This window comes from Sorex fumeus, unplaced genomic scaffold, assembly GCF_029834395.1.
Source record: "Sorex fumeus unplaced genomic scaffold, SorFum_2.1 ptg000041l, whole genome shotgun sequence".
NCBI classification, from domain to species: domain Eukaryota; kingdom Metazoa; phylum Chordata; class Mammalia; order Eulipotyphla; family Soricidae; genus Sorex; species Sorex fumeus.
The window spans coordinates 9094966-9115549 of NW_026606098.1; the positions used below are offsets into that span (position 1 = coordinate 9094966).

Consider the following 20584-nt stretch of genomic DNA (forward strand, 5'->3'; position numbering starts at 1 on the left):
AAGGAAATCTTTGACTCTCTAAAAACGGGGTTGAGCTGGTGGTAGAAGGTGGAGACTGATCTCTCAGGTTCCGGCACACCTACGCACCTCTGCCCTTTCCTCCTCCAGAGACGGGAGCCCTTGACTCCGCTTTTTCGAACCTCAGTTTCCCCCTCTGTAAATGGGGTGACCCACTCCTCCCCCTTACAAGGCGAGTCATGCGCCGTCCAATGCTGAGCGCCGGGCCAGGAGGGCACCCTGGGCGGGGGATCCTCTGAGTCGGGGCCCCCCAACCACGGCCCCCCGGGGACGGGGCGCGCCACTGGCGCGGCAGTGCGGGCGGGGGCACGGGCGGGGAGAGTTTCCGGCTTCGGGGCGTGCACGGGGCGTGTCTCGTCTCGGCTCAGGCGCTGGGGGCGCAGCGACACCCCTGCACCAGCACGACGTGCGTTTTCACTCGCCGGCGGGAGCCCGGGGAGCCCGTCCCGCAGCGCAGCACGAGCGGGGCGCGGCGTTGGCGCGCGGGGCGGCAGCGGCTGCAGAGCGCGCGGGGCGCGGGGCCCGGGCCGGGCACGTAGAGCGACGCGCAGCGGCCGAAGCAGAGACGGTTGCGGACGCGGACGGGCGCGCAGCCGGGCCGGGACAGCACCTGGGGGCACACGGGAACACCGGGCGTCAGGGGCGGCGGGATCGGTTGACCCCGGGGCGGTACTCGCACGGGGCCCAGTCGAACCCCAAGTCTGCCCTCTGCTGGCGGCGGGACGCACGGCCGGTTCACCCGGCTCGCGGGGGCGGGGAGGATGCTGTGCTCGGAACCCCCCCACCTCCTGAAAATCTCAGGTAGGACTAGGCCACCCAGGATGGATATGGGGCTGTCCGGCTCCCCCAAAGAGAGTGGGGGCGATGGGGGGGCGGGGACCTTTGACAAAAAGCCCTTAGCCCAAGACAGTATTTGGAGAAGGAATTAAAGGAGAGCTCGCAAGAGTTAAATACCCGTGCCTTGCATGTTCCCCATCGGGGTTTGATCCCCAGCGCCCCATATGGTCGTGTGTGTCACCCCTCCCACACACAGGCCTGCCGGCAGTGATCTCTGAGCACAGAATCAGGAGTAAGGGCTGAGCACAACCGGGTGTGTCCCCAAACACAGTAATAATTCTAAAAAAATTCTTTTAAAAAGAGAAAAGAGGGGGGCTGGAGTGATAGCACAGCAGGTAGGGCGTTTGCCTTGCATGCAGCCAACCTGGGCTCGATTCCCAGCATCCCATATGGTCCCCTGAGCACCACCAGGAGTAAATCCTGAGTGCAGAACCAGGAGTACTTACCCCTGAGCATCACCGGGTGTGACCCAAAAAGCAAAAAATTAAATAAATAAAAATAAATAAAGAGAAAAGCTGGAGTGATAGCACAGCGGTAGGGCGTTTGCCTTGCATGCAGCCAACATGGCCGACTTGAGTTCGATTCCTCCGCCCCTCTCGGAGAGCCCTGCAAGCTACCGAGAGTATCTCGCCCGCACGGCAGAGCCTGGCAAGCTCCCTGTGACGTATTCGATATGCCAGACACAGTAACAACAAAGTCTCCAATGGAGACGTTACTGGGCCCGCTCGAGCAAAAGAGAAAAGAGGGGTCTGGAGCGATAGTTCAGTGGGGAGGGCACTTGCTTTGCGTGCTGCCAACCAGGGTTTGGGCCTGCATCACCAGGAGTAATTCCTGGGTACAGAGCCGGGAATAACCCCTGAGCGTCACCAGTGTGGCCTCCCACAGAAGAAGGAAGGAAGGGGCTGGGGTGAGAGTACAGGGTGGGGGCACTTGCCTTGCATGTGGCTGGCCCAGGTTTGATCCCCGGTATACCAGATATATACTGGGGGAGCTCACCAGGCGTGAATACTGAGCACAGAGTCAGGAGCAGGCCCTGAGCATCACCAGGTGTGGCTCCGAAGCAAAAACAAACAAACAACAAATAAAGGAAAAGAAAAAAAAAAGGTTGGAGAGACCCTCAGAGGCCCTAGCAGGTGCCTGCGTGGTGTGAGTGAAGCCTGAGTTTGGTTTTTGGCTTTGTTTGTTTTTTATGATGTTCTTTCTTCGCTAAGTGTTTTCTGTGATGCCTGGAGAGGGGGTGGGGGGTCTGGGAAGGAAGCAGAAAGAGAATTAGAGACATTTAGCCAAGAAATTGGGGGCAGCCAGGTCCATGGGCACCCCGCCCTCTCCTCCCTGCTACCCAGCCTCACCTGCGTGAAAGGGACGGCTCGGCAGTGCTCCCGGAGCACCTCCCGCGGGCTCAGAGGTAGAGGCATGGGGCTGGGCCCCTGCTGCAAGGCCAGGAACACCTCCCAGCTGTGCTCAGCCCAGGGTGCTCCCTGGGGCTGGGAGGTCTGATTGACGGCTGCCCCAGGCGGGGCTGGGGGACCCCAGGGTCCAGGTCTCCCCAGGCCGGGGGGCAGCCAGATAACACTGAGCAGTCGCAGGAGAGGGGCCAGCCGGCTGAGAAGCATCTGTCCGTTTGTCTTTCTGTCAGCTGGGATTAGCACAGGGTCCTGGATAGCAACCCTGCTGTCGGGGGTGGAATCGAGGCCTTCACTCAGGCTTATTTTAAGGGCTCCCCCTTCTGTATCTTCCTCCCTGGCCGCCCAGGAGAGACCCCTGGACCCCCCACAGGAGAGAGCAAACACCTAAGTAGGCTCTCACCCCTCTCCCAGCCAGAGGGGGGTGGGGCCTGGGTGTGGGTCTAATATGATCAGCAGTTTCTAGAGCGGGGACCCAAGGAGCTTCCTTAGGGGCTATGTGAGTCGCGGAGGTTCATCCCATGTGCAAAAGTAGACTCTGCATGGGGCTGGGGCGATAGCACAGCGGGTAGGGTGTTTGTCTTGCATGTGGCCAACCCAGGTTCAATTCCCAGCATCCCATATGGGTCCCCCGAGCACCACCAGGAGTGATTCCTGAGTGCAGAACCAGGAGTCAGCCCTGAGCATCACCTGGTGTGACCCAAAAAGCCAAAAAAAAAAAAAAAAATAGACTCCAGCAGCCAGACACTTGTTAGTTGGTTCCCAGGTTTGCAGCTTCCTGCTGTGCCTTCAGCTGCCCTGCCCCGGACTGATACCAGAGGCTACTCAGCAGCAGCGCTGCAGCCAGTTGGGATGAATGGGCTGTGGGAACAATTGTGGAGACAGGACAGAAAGCTGGCCTTCTGCCCTAGATTTTTACACCGTAGCGCCAAAAGGAAAGACAAAAAGCACACAAGGTGATGTCAGCGTCTGGAATATTTAGAAGACATTCACGTGTGGGTTCCTTCAAGGAGTCCGTCCGGACGGCAGTCCTCAGGGTGGCCAGGGAGGGCTTCCTGGAGGAGGTCACATGTGCCGCAGAGACCGGAGGGGGCCCATGGGAGGCAAGTGGGAACCGCCTGAGAGGGGCTGGGGGCGCCGCGTCCCAGGCCCAGAGTGTCCGGCATCTCCTGGGGGGGCCGGGCGGGCTCTGCCACCTCTGCGGGCTCCCATCTCACACCTAGGTGAGGTCAAGCCGCTGCCCTGCACCGTGAGAAACGGCGAGGCGGCCCCTTCCCGCGCCCGGTTGGCCGCAACCAGGCTGTGAGCGTGGGGGAGCGCGCGCCCCCTGGCGACGGATCTCGGGACTGCGCGGTGACAGCGCCCCGCACACCTGCCTCCCAGAGTTCCAGGTCGGGGCATGGAACTGCAAGGAATGCACCCAGCCATCCACGCCGCCACAGCTGTGTTCCCGACCGTGCCCCACTCGACCCTTCCGCCCCCCAAACCCACCTAACAGCCGACAGATCTGACCTGCTCGGTGCTGAAAACCCCAAACTTTGAAGCATCCTGCCCTCCGTCCCACGTTTTTCTCTCCTCCAATCTCTCAAACCACCCTCAATACCTCCCCCTGGACAGCTATGGGCCCCCCCAACCTGCCTCTATTCCCATTGAACCCCTTGAGCCATTTCCCCTTTGAGCGTCCAGAGGACGCGAGCGAGCGGGGAGGGGCGTGGGAACGAGAGGGGGGCGGAGTTTGGAGTTCGCGCTGGCCTCTGCTTGGAACCTCCCAGGACTCTGCCTCCAGCCACACCAGCCTCATCCCCAGGCATAATTCCAGAGCAGGGCTGAGCTGAGCAAGGCTCTGGAGCTCCTTATGTTTCATCAGGAAAGATCAGGCTAACAAACCTTGCCAACAGTGTGTCTCTTCTATGCTGACCTTTGTGGAGAAGAGGAAGATGGGAATGTACCTTAGAGATTATTTGTATTTGCATTTACAGTTCACTTGACTCTGCAGGTTGAAAAGAGCACCAGGATCTTCCTTTTCCAAGAAGCTTCACATTCAAGCTGAGAAATTGTGAGTCTGGAGGAGTATTGTGCAGGGGGCGGAGACACGCTGACACCTTCCTTGCAAACATCTGGTCATGAATTGAAATCCCTGGGGATCCCACATGAGCCAAATGCCATCAGCAAGCAGTTTCTGGCTGCAGCCACACAGGTGTGTGTGAACAGCAGATAGCAGTGTGTGGCCCGGCTCTGCAACTCCAAAATTGACTCGCAAGCAGCACACCCAGAGAGCATGGAGAACCTCAACTAGAGTGGGTGCGAGCACCAAAATGAAGAGTGCGATACCCAACAAGCTTGTTTTTTTTTTTTTTTTTTTGCTACAGCTCGTGATGCTCAGGGATCACTCTCGGTGGTGTTCAGGGTATCCTATGGGTTGCCAAAAATTGAAGCTGGATCGGCAGCATGCAAGGCAAGCAAGCACCCAGACCGCTGTACTCTCTGGCCTCTAAACAGATTTTTTTTTTTTTTTGCTTTTTGGGTCACACCTGGCGATGCACGGGGGTTACTCCTGGCTCTGCACTCAGGAATTACCCCTGGCAGTGCTCATGCGACCATATGGGATGCTGGGAATCGAACCTAGGTAGGCCGCATGCAAGGCAAACGCCCTACCCTCTGTGCTATTGCTCCATCCCCTTTAAACAGATTTTTAATACTTAAGAACATAAAAGAGAGGCTGGACAGATAGCACAGTGGGTAAGGCGTTTGCCTTGCACGCGGCAGACCCGGGTTCGATTCCCAGCATCTCATATGGTCCCCTGAGCACCGCCAGGAGTAACTCCTGAGTGCAGAGCCAGGAGTAACCCCTGTGCATCCCCAGGTGTGTGACCCAAAAAGCAAAAAATAAAAAATAAATAAAAGAGTATGTAGATAGGGCCAGAGAGATAGTACAGCAGGTGGGGCTCTGTGCATTTCTGGGTCACACCCAGAAGAACTCAAGGGTCACACCTGTAGGTTCTGGGACAGGGAGGCAGGGTGGGGGCTGGGAGTAACCCCATGCCGCGGCTGGGATGGAACAGAGTTGGCAAGCGCTTTAAACCCTATACTCTTTCTCCTACCCTCAATGTCTTTGTTTTGGTTTGATTTTGGGTCACAGCTGGCAATATTTAAGAAATAGTCCTGGCCGTGCTCAGGGGACGGTGATTGAATCAGGGTCGCCCGCGAGTGAGGCAAATGCCCTCCCAGCTGTACTATCGCACCGGCCCATTTTAAGCGTGTAAAATCCTATTTCAGCAATACTTGCGAAGACAAAAAACTCATTATATTAACGATGATGTGTATTATAATACACGATCGCGTCCCTTTCCCGCAGAAGTACTGACGCCTTTCGCCCCGCCCCTGGGGCCTTGCATGCAGGCAGCGCCGTGGCCAGCCCAGCCGCTCCGCGAGGACCCCTCGCGGCCAAGATGGCGGCGCCCACGGGGCAGGCGCGTCGCTTGCTCGGGCTGGCGGCGACCCTGGGCTCGGGCTCCCGTGGCTACCGGGCACCGCCGCCCCCGCGTCGCTCATCAAGACCGTGGTGGCCGGACCCAGACGACCCGCTGACTCCGCAATGGCAGCTGGGGCCCCGCTATGCCGCCAAGCAGTTCGCGCGCCACGGCGCCGCCTCCGGGGTGGATCCCGGCTCGCTGTGGCCGGCGCCCGCGCAGCTGAGCGAGCTGGAGGCGGAGGAGCGCGAATGGTACCCAAGCCTGGCGGCCATGCAGGACTCGCTGCGAGTCCAGCGGCTGGAGGAAGAGCGGAAGCGTCAGGCCAGGTGCGTGCGTGCGTCCGTGCCGTTGTGGGCGCTCCCTGGGTGTGCGCTCCCGGCGCCGCCGAGCTTGCTGAGTGACAGTTCCTGGAGCAAGTTTTTACTGAGTCCCTGCTCTGCACCAGCCTGTGCCCCAAGGGCTGAGGGCTTCTCGGGGTTGCTGATAGCTCTTGTGGGGTAGTGAGAAAAATCCAGTCGGAAGGAATGTTCGTTGAAGGACACGCTCCAAGGATGCTTGGGTTTGGGACGCCTCGGGCCCAAGGGCTGCATGAGAAAGCGGACACCTGAATCGAATGGGCAGCGCACCGCAGGGCAGATCTTTGCGGGTAGACAGGTGAGACGGGCGGGACTGAGATTTGAAGGCGGTGAGATGGGCGGCACCCAACTCCAGGGCAGTGAGAGGCCAGGTCTGGGCACTTGGGTGGTTCTTGGGGGTGACAACAGCCAAGCAGACAGATTGAGGGAGCAGGCCAAGTGTGCTCCAGAAAGCTTCACACTGCCCTCTTAAAGGTAAAAGGTAAAGACCCTCCCATTGATCGTCGATTTGCTCGAGCGGGCCCAGTAACGTCTCCATTGGAGACTTTGTTGTTACTGTGTCTGGCATATCGAATACTCTCGGTAGCTTGCCGGGCTCTCTGAGAGGGGCGGAGGAATCGAACTCGGGTCGGCCATGTTGGCCGCTTGTAAGGCGAACGCCCTACCGCTTGTGCTATCGCTCCAGCCCTCTTAAGCGCCTTTAGAGATGAGGTAATGAACCTGAAGAGCATGGGACTTGTGAGAGTGGAGGGTGAAGCAGGTGGCCCAGAGATTCCTCAGGGCTTGGATCTTTGCACTTTTCCGGTCCTTAAAATGGGGCGGTGAGGGGCTGGAGCAATAGCACGGAGGGTAGGGCATTTGCCTTGCACATGGCCAACCCAGGTTCGATTCCCAGCATCCCATATGGTCCCCTGAGCACCACCAGGGGTAATTCCTGAGTGCAGAGCCAGGAGTAACCCCTGTGCACTGCCAGGTGTGACCCCAAAAGCTCCCCCCCCCAAAAAAATGGGGCGGTGATTGGCATCCACAAAACCTGAAAATTCAAGGACAAGGTCTGGCCAGCACGTGTGTGCGAATAGGGCAACTCGGGGAGGGCTGGCACCAGGGTGACTGCATAGCTCAAGGTCAAGGTCAAAGACAGTGTCTCCTGCCTTCTCTCCCTGTGCCAAAGCCTCTTCCTGACCCATTTCCCCCTATTCTTCCATCTCCACGGAGGAGTTGGGGGGTGGTCTGGGTTTGGGATGTAGTCCCGTGTACCACTGACCGCCCTCTGCCCTCCAGGGAGGCGCTCATCGCCGAGCGCATGGCCAAGATGCCACAAATGATTGAGAACTGGCGGCGGCAGCAGCAGGAGCGCAGGGAGAAGGCAGAGGCCGACAAGGAGCGGAGGGTGCGGCTGCAGGCAGAGGCCCAGGAGCGCCTGGGCTACCATGTAGACCCCCGCAGCACCCGCTTCCAGGAGCTGCTGCAGGACATGGAGAAGGAACAGCGCAAGCGCCTCAAGGAGGAGAAACAAAGGCAGAAGAAAGAGGCGAGGATGGCCGCGCTGGGCATGGGCACTGCCTCTGAGCCAGCAGCCTCCGGGACCTCCAGCTCCTGACCTGTCCCTCCCGCCCAATAAAACCTGTCCACTGAGCCTGTGCCCCACCCTTCTCTCTCCCCCTCTCGACTGGGGCTCTGGGGGGGGGGGTGCGATGGGGAACTAATGAAGGCACAGATGGTAGAGGAGAAGGTGGCTCTGTTTACCAACATTAATCTCCAGTAATTAGTCAATTACCAGGGGGATGCAGCTCGCTAACCCACTGCGGTGATGGTGGAGCATGGACAGGCTGGGGGTGGGGAGGCCCCCGCCCCAGACTGGCACACACAGGCTGGCTTTTAAAACTTTATTCATTTCCAAACCTTCCTCAGAGGCAGGTCTCTGCTGGCGAAAGGGTGTGTCAGCCTCTGGGGGCTCGATGTTACCCACTTCCCCTTCCTAGCAAAGGGATGTGGGCTGGGGGCCAAGGCCAGGCTGGGGAAGGGGCCTGGGCCTCTGCCTGCTCACCCTAGATGGAAGAATTTGGGGCGCTCAGACGGAGGCTGGGGCCTGGGGGGAGGGGAACGCGCAGCCGCCTCTCCATCTGGCTGTGGGGAGCTGGGACAGAGGCCAAAGGGGCCCATCTGTCGCCTCCAGAGCTGCCAGCTCCTCGGAGGATGGGGCAGATGTCTGGCCGGGTCTTTTCAGGCCAGACGGGAACAGGGGCCACTTTTAGGGGTGGGAAGTTGGGGTGAGGATTTTTTTTTTCTCTTAGTTCAGGCTTTTAAGTTTTTTTCCCCACTTCTTAAATAAACGTGTGTGTGTGTTTGTATATATGTATATATATACTTTTCTTTTATAAAACTTTGTGGGGCGGGGGCTGGGCAGGCGGGCCCATCCCCCAGCCATCACTCGTCATCAAAGTTCTGACTCAGGAGGAAGTTGGCAGCCAAGTTCTCGTTCTTCTCACAGGCAAAGTAGGCCTGGATGACCAAGCTCTCGGGGAAGCCCAGGGCCTTCAGCTGTGGAGACAGGCCGGTGAAGGCAGGCCCCCGCACCCCTAGCCTGGCCCCCCTTACCCTCTCTATAGCCGGCCCCCCCTTACCCTCTCTATGGCCTCCTTCTCCTGTGGTGTCACCTGGATGTAGTTCATCTGCGGGGCCTCCTCGCCAATGGCGCCCCCCTCGCCCTCCACATCTGAGAGGTCGGCCAGCTCCCCCGGGGGTTCATTCAGCATCTGGATGAACTGTTCCTGGTGCCGGCTGATTTGCTGAGGGAGCAGGAGGAGAGGGGGCGCTGACCCCGGCCCTGGCTGCCCCCATTCCTGGAGGATTTCCCCGGACTGGCAGCAGGGTAAGGCCCAGGGTCTCTTCTGGGGGGAAGAGGCACACACCTGCACTGCCCTCATGCTTGACACACGCATGCATGCTTTGCTTCCTGGACACACACATGTGCACTTTCCTTCCTGGACACATATGCACTCACACACTTTCCTTCCTGGACCCAGGCACCCATGCTGCCCTGACACACATGGGCACAAGCAACCGCATGGCCCTGATGGGCACAGATTCCTCTGGGCAAGAGCAAAGTCCTGGCAGTGGGGACTTGGCGTGCCCCAGACACGGGCACTGGAGCTGCAAGGTCTGACGGGCCAGGCCTGCCGTCTCCCCGGTGCTCAGACAACCAACCAGGGTCCCCCCATCACCCTTCCAAGCACACACTATGGACCCGAGACCGCCAATGGGGGTCGAGCACTTGCTTTGCACACAGATGACCCTGGTCCAACCCTGGCAGCCACAGGATCCCTCCACGCACTGCCAAGAATATCTGACTACTACTGAGTGCAGTCCCAATACTGCCCCCCCCCCAACTGGAAACCAGCAGATCCTCTGGGTGCTGGGGATGCAGCTGGGGAGCCGAGGGCCTCCCATGCAGGTGGGTGGGGAGCACAGAGCATGGGTGCAGAGGCCCCAGCCGGGCATCTCCTGCAGGCGGCGGGCAGGAGCACAGACCAGTCCTTAAGCGTGTGCCCTGTCATGCCCTGTCCCCCACTGCCCTGTGGCCCGGGGCCTGAGGACAGGCTGGAACCTATGCACTGTGGACCCAGAGCCACTGGATATTTGCTCAACTGCCCCGGCCTGCCCCATGTCAGCAGTCACCGCCCACACCAACAGGAGGTGCCCACCTGCAGGAGCTGTGGGTTCTCCTGGCCCAGCTGCTGGAGCAGGGCAGGCAGCAGTGCTGGGCTCTGTTGGATGACCTGCCGCATGTTCTGGAACTGGGGCTGATCCCGCAGGAACTCCAGGGGATTCTCTCCTGCTGGCGGGAAGATGGGGGGGAGGCGGTCAGGCAGCGTGGATGGGGGCCCTGGGAGTAGATGGGATGGGGGGGGGGGGGCGCTGTCCTGGGCCCTCACCGGCTTCGGTGGCCGGCGGCTCCGACACCTGGCTCTCCTGGACAGATCCGGCTTCTGGCTCGGGACTCCCAGGGATTCCCTGTGGGGCGTCCCCGTTAGTTAAGAGCGTGCGCCCCCACCCCCCGATGGCGGCGCGCAGGCCTCACCGTGAGCAGGTACTCCACGGCCCGGTGCGGGTTGTTGTAGCTGGCCCTGAGGGCGGCCACCACGCGCTCCCGCTCATAGCCCATTGACATGATCTCCGCCAGCATCGTCTCATACTCCGAGCCTGTCACTGCCAAGGGTGGGCCGGGTCAGCAGGGAGCACTGTAGCATCCCCGTCCCCGCTCCCCGCCCTGGGTGCCACCCACCCACCTAGCGTGGATGCCGCATCTTCCTCTCGCCCGCTACCACCTGAAGAGGGAACAGAGCTGCAAATTCGAGAGAGAGAAATCGAACCCAACTCCTGGTGGCCTGCCCGCCCTGGGCCAAGGCTCCCCACTTACCCCGACATGGACTCCGGAGACGTGGCAGGGACTGACTCCTCCGAAGGGCTCTGGTCCTCCCTGGTGGCCGGTGGGGGCTGAGACATGCCGGGGGCAGGGGCCAGAGGGAAGGCAGCAGAGGACTCGGGGGCAGCGGTCGGGGAGGTCTCCGTGGGGACGGACGTGCTGGGGCTCGTTTTGGCCTGGGACACCCAGAAGTAAGGAGCGGACACCATCAGTGCCCCGTATCTGGCCCCCACATCCGGACCCAGCTCGGCCCCACCCTGCTCCTGGCTAATCTCTCTGGGGCACCCAGGCTCTGCGCCCCAGAGCCCTGGCCTGCCGGCCCACCTTGGTCACCATGACAACCACGAAGTTCTTCTCATCGATGCGGTAGTCCCGAATGGGCACGTCGTCGCTCAGGATCTTGCCGGCATAGATGAGCTTCTGGCCAGCCACGGGGAAGGCATCGCGTCCCTTCTCAGCTTCTATCTTCTCCTTCAGCACCTTCACCTGGAAGGTGAGCACGGGTCTGGTCAGGCCACGGCCCGGTGAGGGCCCAAGACTGCATCCAGCAGGCTCGCTGTGGTGAAAGCAAGTCTCTCTGGCCCCCTGCCAGAGATCTGACACTTTTCATGAGGCCCATCCAGGAGCAAACCTCAGGTCCCCGAGTATGCGGGGAAGAGAAGACGACAAAAACACTTTTCCTACTGATGCAAATTATGAAAAACACAGATGACACAGGACTGTCCCCCTCACTCCCTGCTGCCCTTGGCTGGTAGGAAGCATCCCCCTTGGTACCCAGAAGGTGGCGCCTGAGACTTTCAGCGGCAAAAATGAGAAGGATCGTATGCTTTTCAGCGAACGCACCGTTAACAGCGCGCTAGTGACTGTCGCGCCTTGCACCTGATGCCAGAAGAGCCAGCCAGGAGCCTCATTTTGTATGGGGTGAGACGGCACACAAAGTGATTAAGAAACTACAACACCCCGCCCCTCCCCGACCCCCCCCCCCCCCACGTCAATCTGTCAAACAGCAGTGCGGGTCAGAAAAACTCAAGGCCTTTTAAAAATTGTCTTAACCCCCCAGGGTGGACTTCAATGCCGTCCTTTCTCGTGGAATGGCGCAGCAAAGAAAAAATGATCCCATCCAGGGGGTCTTGTCTTAAGCCACTGCGAGTTTGCGGAGGGGTGGGGCTCCGTTCTCCTTCCAGCCACAAGGCAGCGTCACTTTGAACCTGGGGCCCCCACAACAAGCAGAACGCAAAGCGAACCCTGGCTCTGCCGCTATGGGCAGTGAAGAGACAAGAACCGAGGTCCCCCCACCCCGTTCCAGGTCTGTAAACTGGGGAGGAGCGGGGCCAGCCACACGGCCCGACTCCAGAGACGGTTTTGCAGGCGGAGAGGGCCACGCTGCTACGCCCGAGCCCCGCCAAACGTGCCCGTCCCGCCGACACCCGGGCCGGGCTCTGCTCCTTCTCGTCGTGGCTGGCGCACCTCCCGGGCCCTAGCGATCAGGTCCCGTCACCCGAGTCCCGGGGAAGTCGGAGTCCCGGCGCCAGAGTGCGCGGCCCGGTCGGGAATCCGAGCCTGCGTGCGGCTCCGCGCCCCGCGAGGGCGCTGACATCGGAGCCGGGACCTGGCGGGCTCCCCGGGGGTGGGGCCTGGCCCCGAGAGCCGCTCCGGAGCCGCGGCACGGGCGTCCGGGGTCTGCAGCCCGCGACCCCCGGGAGGGCGGCGGAGGATCGGGCGGGTGGGCGGGCTCTGGGCAGGGCCCCGGCGGTTCCGCCCGCCCCGCCCGGCGTCGGGATCCCGGCCCCCCGCCCCCACCCCGCCCCCAGCACCCGTCGCTCCCGCCCCCGGACTCCGGCCCGCCTCGCACCGTCTCGTCAAGCTCCATGCGGATCTTGAAGGTCTGCTGCTGCAGCGTTTTGAGCGTGATGGTGACGGCCATGGCGGGGCCCGAGCTAGCGGCGGCCCCGGGATCCTCACACAACATGCAACTCACGCCGCCGCCATCTTAGCGCCTAGCCGCGCCGCGCGCGCCGACCGCTTCCGGGGCAGGTGGTGCGCGCGCCGACCGTCCGGCCACGTGACCTGCGCGCGCGCCCCGCGCGATCTGAGCCGGGCATGCGCAGACTCGCCGCCTCACCGCCGGAGCCTTGCAGGCGGCTAGGCCAGTGCGCACGCCAGTCACGCCCGTCATGTGGAGCCTGGAGTGATGCCATGCTCGTTAGCGGTGACGTCATGTGGCCCCCTCCCTGTCATTGGCTCTGCTGGGGCTACATTCATTCCCTGACTTTGGTTTCTTTGTTGTGACATTGAAAATTGTTCCTGGGGGCTGGAGCGATGGGACAGTGGGGAGGGTGTTTGCCTTGTACTAGGCCGATCTCTGGCATCCCATAGAGTCCCCGAGCACCGCCAAGAGGCCAGAAGTGATCCCTGAGCATCGCTGGGTGTGACCCAAAAAGGTAAAAAAGAAAAAATCATGTTTCTTGGGATGTACCATTTATTTCATGAAATCTGTTCATGGAGTAGGAAAGCGCTCGGGACTCAGGGGTGTCGGATTTGCATGCAGGAGGCCAGGTTTTATACCGGGCACCCCATGTGCCAGTACCCTGCAGCACCACTGGAAGCCACTACCAGCGGTACTCCAAACCCATCCACACACACCGAATTAGTAAATATTCAACCTTTATTCTCATTCTTTGCATATTCCGAATGAGGTCTGAGGTTGCTTTTGCTTTGGAACCCAACAAATGAGTTCATTTTGATCCAGCTGCTCTTCCCAAATGGGTTGACCTCAGACTGGGGTCATGAAAGGTCACCCACAATTCATAGAAATTCCTAAGTACAAGGGGGCCATCTTGTGGCCTCATTTTTTCATTCCAGGTGGGGGAAAACTAAATTCTGGAAAGAATGTTTCCTCTTTGGGGCTCGTTACCACCCTCCCCCCCACCAAAGATGTGACCTTTCAGGACCTGCTGAAAGTAAATTCTCTGCTTCACTTTCCCCCACTGTGCTCTGGAGAACAGAGGTAGAAGCTTGGAGGCCCCAGGAAAGAACAAGCCATTCTTAGCATTGGTTCTCCAAAGATGGAGCAGGTAACGTAGATTAAGGAGACACCGCACTTTTGTCACTAGAGGCCAGCAACCCCCCTCTCCCCCATCCCAACCATCATCTCTGCAAACCTGCTCTTTCCCACGGCCCACTGAAGCACTCACCAAGCCCTCACAGATGCCTAAGCTAGCTAGGTCCTGCCACTTCCTAAGTGTATCCCTTGAGCCTCCAGGAAGCTCCCTTGGCCCCCACCCAAACGCAGTTGGAGATCTTACCTTCCTCAGCCAAGATGTCCGCTTCAAAATGCAGACAACCTAAGGGCCATTGTCTTTCTTTTTTGCATGTTGGGCCACACCTAGCTATGCTAATACTCACTTAGTGCTCAGAACCACTTCTGGTGGTGCTAGGGGGTGGCTGGGAAGCTGCTGGGGCCCAAACTGAGTGGTTCCACCGTGGACCTCCCCATACTAACTTCTGGATCTTTTTTTTTTTGCTTTTGCTTTTTGGGTCACGCCCAGCAATGCACAGGGGATACTCCTGGCTCTGTGCTCAGGAATTAGCCCTGGCGGTGCTCAGGTGACCATATAGAATGCTGGGAATCAAACCCGGGTTGGCCGCGTGCAAGAGAAGCGCCCTACCCGCTGTGCTATTGCTCCAGCCCCTGGATCTGTGTTTATTTGCAATTCTGGTATTATCAACATCTGCCTCTTCTCCCACTTTTGGGATTGTGGAATAGGGTGCAGTTGGTGAACTACTCAAGAACCTTCGCCTTCTACCTCCACCCCCCCATCCCCCACCGCAAGCCATCTTTGCTTCCCTGAGGCCCATTCTCCCCTGCATGGAGACACAGGAAGAAGACACAAAACTTAATTTAATAGAAATTTTGTTTGTAGTTCTTACATTCTCAGTGTGAGCCAAGTTGGAACCCACCTGCCCCACCCAGAAGTAGCCCAGTCCTGGGGTTGGGGGTCAAAGGGAGGGGGAAGTGGGAAGATCAGAGCTTGGGCCCTAGGAACCCCATTATTCTTCTCAGTGCTGGGGGAGGCACGCTGGGAATACCACCCTCTTTTCCTGCCCTCTGCTGAAATCCAGAATTGGCCCTGGGGCTTCTCCATACCCTCTGCGCCCCCAAGGCTGAAAGGGAGTGAAAGATCTGGGAGAACAAAAAAACCCGGAGATGTCACTCAAGAAAGTGGTGGGTCAGAGGTGACAGCCTGAACAGGGTCAAGACAAAACACCAGTAAAAAAAAAAAAAAAAAAAGATAAAAAAAAAGGGGACAGGAAGGGGGGATGCGTTAAACCAAAATCCACCCCAAATCAGAACCCGCCTGGAAATAAATGAAAGTTCTCCAGTCTCATAGAGACATTATTCGGCGCTGTTTGCTCACGGCGGAGTGCTCAGGCCTTAGTCCAGCCTTGGAGGCAGCAGTGTGGCCCCTACAGCTCGTCCTTGGCCTGGCCGGCGGCGTCTTCCTCCTCCTCCTCTTCCTCCTCCTTGTCATCATCATCATCGTCATCCTTGTCATCGTCATCATCCTTCTCTGCCTCTTCCGCCTCCCGCTTCTTGTCCTCCTCCTCCTCCTTCAGCCTCTGCTCCTCATCCTGTTTTTCCTTCATTTGCTTTTCGGCTTCCTGTGGACATGAGAAACCCCACAGACCTCAGGCCCCACTCCCTCAGCCCTGCCCCGCCGCCCCAAGCCCCGCTGGTGATCCGGCCTCACCTTCGTGGCACCCCACGTGTCAGCCCCAAAATCAGTGGCATACTGCTCATCGTTGGTGATGAGGAAGTTGTCGAAGATGGTGCCAGACTTGACCTGGGAGGGTGGGAGGTACAGTGAGTGGAGCGGTGTGAGTGGCAGGAGCCCCCTGCCTCGGTCCCAGCCCAGGGCATGACGGGTGGCCTGCCACAGAGGGCACCTAGCACAGCAGCCCCTGCTGGATCCTGCCTGTGTGACCTGCAGGGCTTCACCAGGCCTCAGTTTCTCTGTCGAGAGGGACAAACCCTGCTCCCACATTCTCCTGGCTCCGGGTACTGAAGGCAAATCACAAACAGTCCAGTCCCTGGATAAACTTCTCCCTTGGGTCACCCAACGCTCTCTACCAGGGGCATTCCATGAGCTGGGACTGCCACTGGACACTGGGGGGGGGGGGGGTGAATGGGACGGAGACAGAATGTCCATGGGGACGGTCCCCATGCCCAGCGCAGGTCAGGTTTGGAAAAGTCCCACTTCTAAGTCACATGTGATGTGCCTGGGGACCCAAAGCCTGAGGTGTCCCAAGTCCCCCCTCCCCTGCCCCATGACTCTCACCTGCCAGAGGTCCAGACCCAGCACCCCAAAGCTGTCGAAGGCATAGATGTTGCTGTCCGGAGCATACTCGGGGTTGTCGATCTCTGGGTGGATCCAAACGCCCTTATAATCCGGATTGTCGATCTGGCGGGGCTTCCACTCGCCCTGGGGGACAACAGGTCATGAACAGACATTGAGGGAGGTGGTTGCCACACAGTTGCACAGCCGGGCCAGCCGAGGACCCCCAGCTCACCTTGTACTCGGGGTTCTGGATCACTGGTGGCTCCCACTCGCCATCCATCTCTTCGTCCCAGTCCTCTGGCTTTTTGGCGTCCGGGTCAGGGATGTGCTCGGGCTTGTCCCAGTCCTGAGCAGGAATGGGAGGTGGGGGGCAAGATGGTCAGCTTGGGTGCCAGGCACACCGGGGTGACAGAGGCGGCCGGGTCCTCACACCCACCTCCGGCTTGGAGTCCGTAGGATCGTCGATCTTGGCGCGTTCGTCCCAGTCCTCAGGCTTGGCAGCATCGGGGTCCTTGATCTTCTTGGGGGGGAGGAAATCCCAATCGTCCTCCAGGGAGCCCGACTCCACGCGGTTGTTGTCGATCTTCACCTCGTAGGTGTTATCAGGCCGCACGATCAGCGTGTACAGGTGAGTGAACTCATCATCCTGCAGTGGGCGCCCAACAGGGCAGGTGAGCGGCCACGCCCCTCCGCGACCACGCCCCTCCCTCGGCCACGCCCCTGGGGCCCGCAGGGGCGGGGCTCCGTGCGGGCTCCCACCTTGCAGCGGATGTCCTTGTTGATCATCACGTTCTTGCCCTTATAGTTGAAGATGACATGCACCTTCTTGGTGCCGGGGCCACAGATGTCGGGACCTGGGCGGGGATCCGGTCAGAGAGGACACCCGCAACCCCACCCCTCTTCCCTCTTCCCTCTAGGAAGTCCAGGTTCTTAGGCGGCACCCATGTCTATCAAGGTTCCCAGGAGAGACTCAGAGGGCTGGGAAGGTGGGAAAGGGTGAAGCCTGAGGCTGACCTCTGACCCTCGACCCTCCCCCCGCATGGCATCCTGCACTTTCCCACGCTCTGGGCTACAAAATGAGAAATTGCTCCAACTGATCTTTCCAAGCATTTAACAGACATGGGTGTTTTTGGGGGGTGGCCCAGGGGACCGCACAATAGTGCTCAGGGGTTACTCCTGACTTGGGGGGGTCTCCTATGCAGCACCAGGGACCAAACCTAGGTTTGCTCCAAGCAAGCTAAGCGCCTAAGAAGCCTGCCCTATCTTTCCGCGTCCCCGGTCCCCAGGATGAGTCTGAAAACCGCCCTTAAGACGATTTGCTAAAGGGACCCCCTCGGCGTGCCCCTCTAGGGTGGGCAGAACCCCTGGGGCCCCTCACCAAACATGATGTTGTACTCGGAGTCTCCGTGCATGTCCTTCTGGTTCACGTCCTGCGGAAACAGCTTCACGTAGCCGCCCCCACAGTCGATGTTCTGCTCGTGCTTCACAGTGAACTGGATCACCAGGGTCTTGCCCTTGTTGCTGAAGGAGTCAAAGCGGGCAGACAGGGCGTAGAAGCGGGCGTCCTGGCTCGTCTGCAGTCCTGGGAGGAGGATGGGAGGCGGCGAGGTCACAGCTCGGTTTCCATCCACGAGCGATGCCGCCGCTCCTTCCGTCCGCCGCGGACAGCGAGGGGAGGCTTCCTCCAGGAAGTCCTCCTGGAGCTGAGACGACACCCCCACACCCCCACCCCACCCCCCCCCCCCCCGTCGCGTCCCAAGATCTCACCTTTATCTTTCTCCTGGTCGCCGTAGAACTTGCCGGAACTGAGAGCAAATTTGCCATAGTCCGACTTGTGTTTGGATTCCACCCAGCGGTTGGTCCAGCCATCTAGAGGGTTCAGAGCAGGTAAGTCAGTTTGGTAGGGTCGGTCCGTCCCCTCACACCAATCACCCCAGTCCCCTGCCCCCAAGCATCTGCCGAGAGCCACCAACTGCCGGGGTCTGGGAAGTCAGTCCCCTCCAGGTCCACTTCTCTAGTTTGACACTTGGGTGACAGAAAAGACCCTGGGTGGACCCCAACTCCCACCGCGGGAGGCCGCTGCGCCCTACACGCTCCCCAGGGCGCCCCCCGCCAGCGGGTCCCGTCCCCGGGGGCCACCTCACTGGCCCTCGGAGCAGTAATTAGACGCGACAACGCAGATCCGGCTTGGGGGGGGGGGGTGCCGACCGCGTCGTTGGGGCGGTCTCGAGACGGGACCAGGCGTTACCTCCGTCCAAAAACTGCTCTTTGAAGTAAACGACTGGCTCGGCCACAGCCAGGCCGAGGAGGCCGAGCACAAGTGACACGGGTAGCAGCATGGCGGGCCGAGGGGGCGGCGGCGCGCGGACCCTTTAACTCGCTCCACGGGCAGCGGCTCTGCAGTAGGGACAGACGCTGCCGGCGGCCGCGCCCTCTTATAGCCAACCGCCTCTCACACCAACTTGGTCGGATCGCTAGCCCCGCCCTCGGGGCTCTTTCATTGGTCAGTTTCCACGAGTCTTCCTTCTCATTGGGCTGCGGCCGGCTCAGCATGTTGAGATGTGCCTCGGAACGCTGGGTTCCCAGATGGCCGATTTCTATTGGTCGCTTCACCGGCCAATGAGGGTCGACCACGCGTTGTGGGGGACGCCTACCGGCGGGGTGGGGGCCCGCGAGCCCCTCAGCCCGGATCATGTGACCAGACCTCAGCCTCGGCCCGCCCTCTCCGGTGCGTGTCGCTCGGGAACTGGGCGTTTAAAGAACCCGCGCGAGCGCCGGTGTCACTGCGCCGGAACCGCCCGGCCCCGGCCCCTGCCCCCGCCTTCCCTTCCCAGCCCCTCTGTGGGGGGCGATCGGCCGGTCTTCCCCGGCCACTGGCTACACTGCGTTTCGGGAATCCCCACCCTGACGCGCACGGGCGCTGTCACTGCCTGCATAGCCAGCTCCCTCGGGGATGAGACGGGGCGAAGCATGACTGTGGGGATGGCGGGGGGCGGGGGTGGGGGGGAAGAAACTGCGGGGCTTCGCTTTACCCCGTACCCCAACCTCCTTTTCCCTCTCCTGCGGCCCCGGTGGTGTGCCAAATTGCTGTGTATCTCGGGGCTAGTTTCAGCTTCTCTGAAGTCGCTGGGGCTGCTGAGAGGCCTTGAAGAGCGCCCCCAAGTAGCGTTTGCCTGTACAAAATGCTGCCAGAGCTCATAGGGCAGGAAGCCCAGAAGGTGTGACCGGGGTTGCGAGTGGCAGATATATCAAGTTGATGACCGAGCTGCAGCCTCGACTCCGACTCCGGTACACCTTAAATGATCAGGGTTGCTGCTTTGTGGTCACCCACACACAACCTGGCTTTTGCAATTAAACGGCTAAAGACCAGGGGGGTTGCCTAGGGGGCAACAGGATTCCGTTGGGGATGGGGGCGGGGGAGAAGAGGCAGATGACTCAGAAGATATCCAAAGCAGAGAGAGAGGACTAGGAGTCTAGAGGCTTCTGGCCCCAGAGGTATATGATGGACACCCACTTTCCCGGCTACCTAATGCCTGGGATGCAAAAAAGAGGACGAAGAGGCAGGTTGTGAGTTTTGGTTTTTGTTTTTTTTTCAAGCTGAGCACACAGGCCCCTCACTGGGGAATGTGGGAGCAGAGTGAGGAAGAAGGGACATGGGGAACTGGGATAGAAAAGCTGACGAGGGGGTTGCCAATAGTGCTGAGGACCTGGCAAAGGCAAGGATAAACTTCTGTTGCCCCCCCCACACACACCCCAATGCAGTATTCACTGGCATGAAGCCTGCTGACCCCCAGAGGATGAGAGGGGGCGAAGCATGAGGCTGGAGGAATAGTGGGGGGGGAGGTGCTGGCCTAGCACAGCAGCCAATCCGGGGTGGATCCCACATAGAGTCCCCTAAGTGCACTAGGAGCCCACCAGGAGTGGGCTCCTGAACAGAGAGTAGGAGTAAGCCCAGTGGCCCCAATCCTCCTCCAAAAAAAAGCCCCACAAAAACATCTGAGCCATAACTGTGGATGATCCCTGTGTTTGACCCCTGTGCGGGGTCACCACGTGTCACAGAAACATAGGGTTGACTGTGTCCTGTTGACTGTGTCCTGCCTGACTTGGACACTACCCCGTCCTGTGTCCCCTAACCATAAGAGAGAACTTTGAAACCAAGAAGTGTGTGTGTGTGTGTGTGTGTGTGTGTGTGTTTGGGAGGAGGAATTCAGCTATGCACAGTGGTGTTTAGGGCTAATCCTGGCCAACATCAGGGGACCATGTGGCACTGGCGATCAAACCAGTGTTGGCCACATGAAAGGGAAGCACCGTCCCCCTGTCCTACTTCTCTGACCTGGAAGAAGAAATTTAGAAGGATGCGCCCTGAGGGATGGTGCTGAACGGTCAGGATTGGGGAATATTAGAAATCCCATTCCCCAGACTTGACTCTTGTGGGGGTTCAATGGGGCTCCTGGGTCAGGGAAGTGGCTAAAGAGACAGGGTGCAGGTTTCTGCATGGGGGAGTCCCTGGTTCAGTCTTCAGTACCACATGGTTTCCTGAGCACTGCCAGGCCTGCCTCCCCCACAGACCAAATTAGAACTGAGGCACCTGTGGGTCCATCCAGGAAGGGATAGGGAGGCACAGAAAGTTGAAGCCATTTGGTTGAGTGACAATGGGAATTGAACTGGAATGCTTACTTTGGACGTAGGGCTTGGGTTTGATCCCTAGTCCCATGTGCTCCCTCATCGTCTA

General features: G+C 59.7%; 4 protein-coding genes across 6 annotated transcripts; 1 reads left to right on the top strand and 3 right to left on the bottom strand.

Moving 5' to 3' along the window:
* Positions 1-349: 349 nt before the first annotated feature.
* DAND5 (DAN domain BMP antagonist family member 5) lies at positions 350-2270 on the bottom strand. Its single transcript, XM_056119691.1, has 2 exons — positions 2205-2270; positions 350-628 (listed from the first exon to the last, which is right to left on the bottom strand). Exons 1-2 carry the CDS (start codon positions 2268-2270, stop codon positions 383-385), a joined length of 312 nt encoding a protein of 103 aa, XP_055975666.1. The 3' UTR covers positions 350-382.
* Positions 2271-5670: 3400 nt separating this feature from the next.
* GADD45GIP1 (GADD45G interacting protein 1) lies at positions 5671-7723 on the top strand. The gene is made up of 2 exons (XM_056119522.1): positions 5671-6057; positions 7369-7723. Exons 1-2 carry the CDS (start codon positions 5708-5710, stop codon positions 7685-7687), a joined length of 669 nt encoding a protein of 222 aa, XP_055975497.1. The 5' UTR covers positions 5671-5707; the 3' UTR covers positions 7688-7723.
* Positions 7724-7959: 236 nt separating this feature from the next.
* On the bottom strand, positions 7960-12556 carry RAD23A (RAD23 homolog A, nucleotide excision repair protein). Of its 3 annotated transcripts, none has more exons than XM_056119521.1 (9): positions 12366-12556; positions 10838-10999; positions 10508-10689; positions 10377-10432; positions 10169-10290; positions 10023-10101; positions 9792-9925; positions 8712-8876; positions 7960-8628 (listed from the first exon to the last, which is right to left on the bottom strand). In XM_056119521.1, exons 1-9 carry the CDS (start codon positions 12480-12482, stop codon positions 8515-8517), a joined length of 1131 nt encoding a protein of 376 aa, XP_055975496.1. In that variant the 5' UTR covers positions 12483-12556; the 3' UTR covers positions 7960-8514. The 3 variants fall into 3 exon arrangements, with proteins under 3 accessions (XP_055975496.1, XP_055975494.1, XP_055975495.1); XM_056119519.1 differs by having other exon boundaries at positions 10169-10296; positions 12366-12555; XM_056119520.1 differs by having other exon boundaries at positions 9792-9922; positions 10169-10296; positions 12366-12554.
* Positions 12557-14396: 1840 nt separating this feature from the next.
* CALR (calreticulin) lies at positions 14397-18272 on the bottom strand. The gene is made up of 9 exons (XM_056119346.1): positions 18101-18272; positions 17620-17721; positions 17231-17434; positions 16612-16706; positions 16289-16498; positions 16085-16198; positions 15853-15996; positions 15265-15357; positions 14397-15175 (listed from the first exon to the last, which is right to left on the bottom strand). Exons 1-9 carry the CDS (start codon positions 18189-18191, stop codon positions 14981-14983), a joined length of 1248 nt encoding a protein of 415 aa, XP_055975321.1. The 5' UTR covers positions 18192-18272; the 3' UTR covers positions 14397-14980.
* Positions 18273-20584: the final 2312 nt, after the last annotated feature.

Coding starts and splice junctions, on each gene's coding strand:
- GADD45GIP1 (XM_056119522.1), top strand. CDS start 5,708: ATGGCGGCGCCCACGGGGCAGGCGCGTCGCTTGCTCGGGCTGGCGGCG. Junction 6,058..7,368: donor GAGCGGAAGCGTCAGGCCAG/GTGCGTGCGTGC, acceptor TCTGCCCTCCAG/GGAGGCGCTCATCGCCGAGC.
- DAND5 (XM_056119691.1), bottom strand. CDS start 2,270: ATGCCTCTACCTCTGAGCCCGCGGGAGGTGCTCCGGGAGCACTGCCGA. Junction 629..2,204: donor GAGCCGTCCCTTTCACGCAG/GTGAGGCTGGGT, acceptor GTGTGCCCCCAG/GTGCTGTCCCGGCCCGGCTG.
- RAD23A (XM_056119519.1), bottom strand. CDS start 12,482: ATGTTGTGTGAGGATCCCGGGGCCGCCGCTAGCTCGGGCCCCGCCATG. Junction 10,102..10,168: donor CCGTGGAGTACCTGCTCACG/GTGAGGCCTGCG, acceptor GACGCCCCACAG/GGAATCCCTGGGAGTCCCGA. Junction 9,926..10,022: donor GCCGCCGGCCACCGAAGCCG/GTGAGGGCCCAG, acceptor TCTTCCCGCCAG/CAGGAGAGAATCCCCTGGAG.
- CALR (XM_056119346.1), bottom strand. CDS start 18,191: ATGCTGCTACCCGTGTCACTTGTGCTCGGCCTCCTCGGCCTGGCTGTG. Junction 17,435..17,619: donor CGACCAGGAGAAAGATAAAG/GTGAGATCTTGG, acceptor TCCTCCTCCCAG/GACTGCAGACGAGCCAGGAC. Junction 16,707..17,230: donor CGAGTACAACATCATGTTTG/GTGAGGGGCCCC, acceptor ATCCCCGCCCAG/GTCCCGACATCTGTGGCCCC.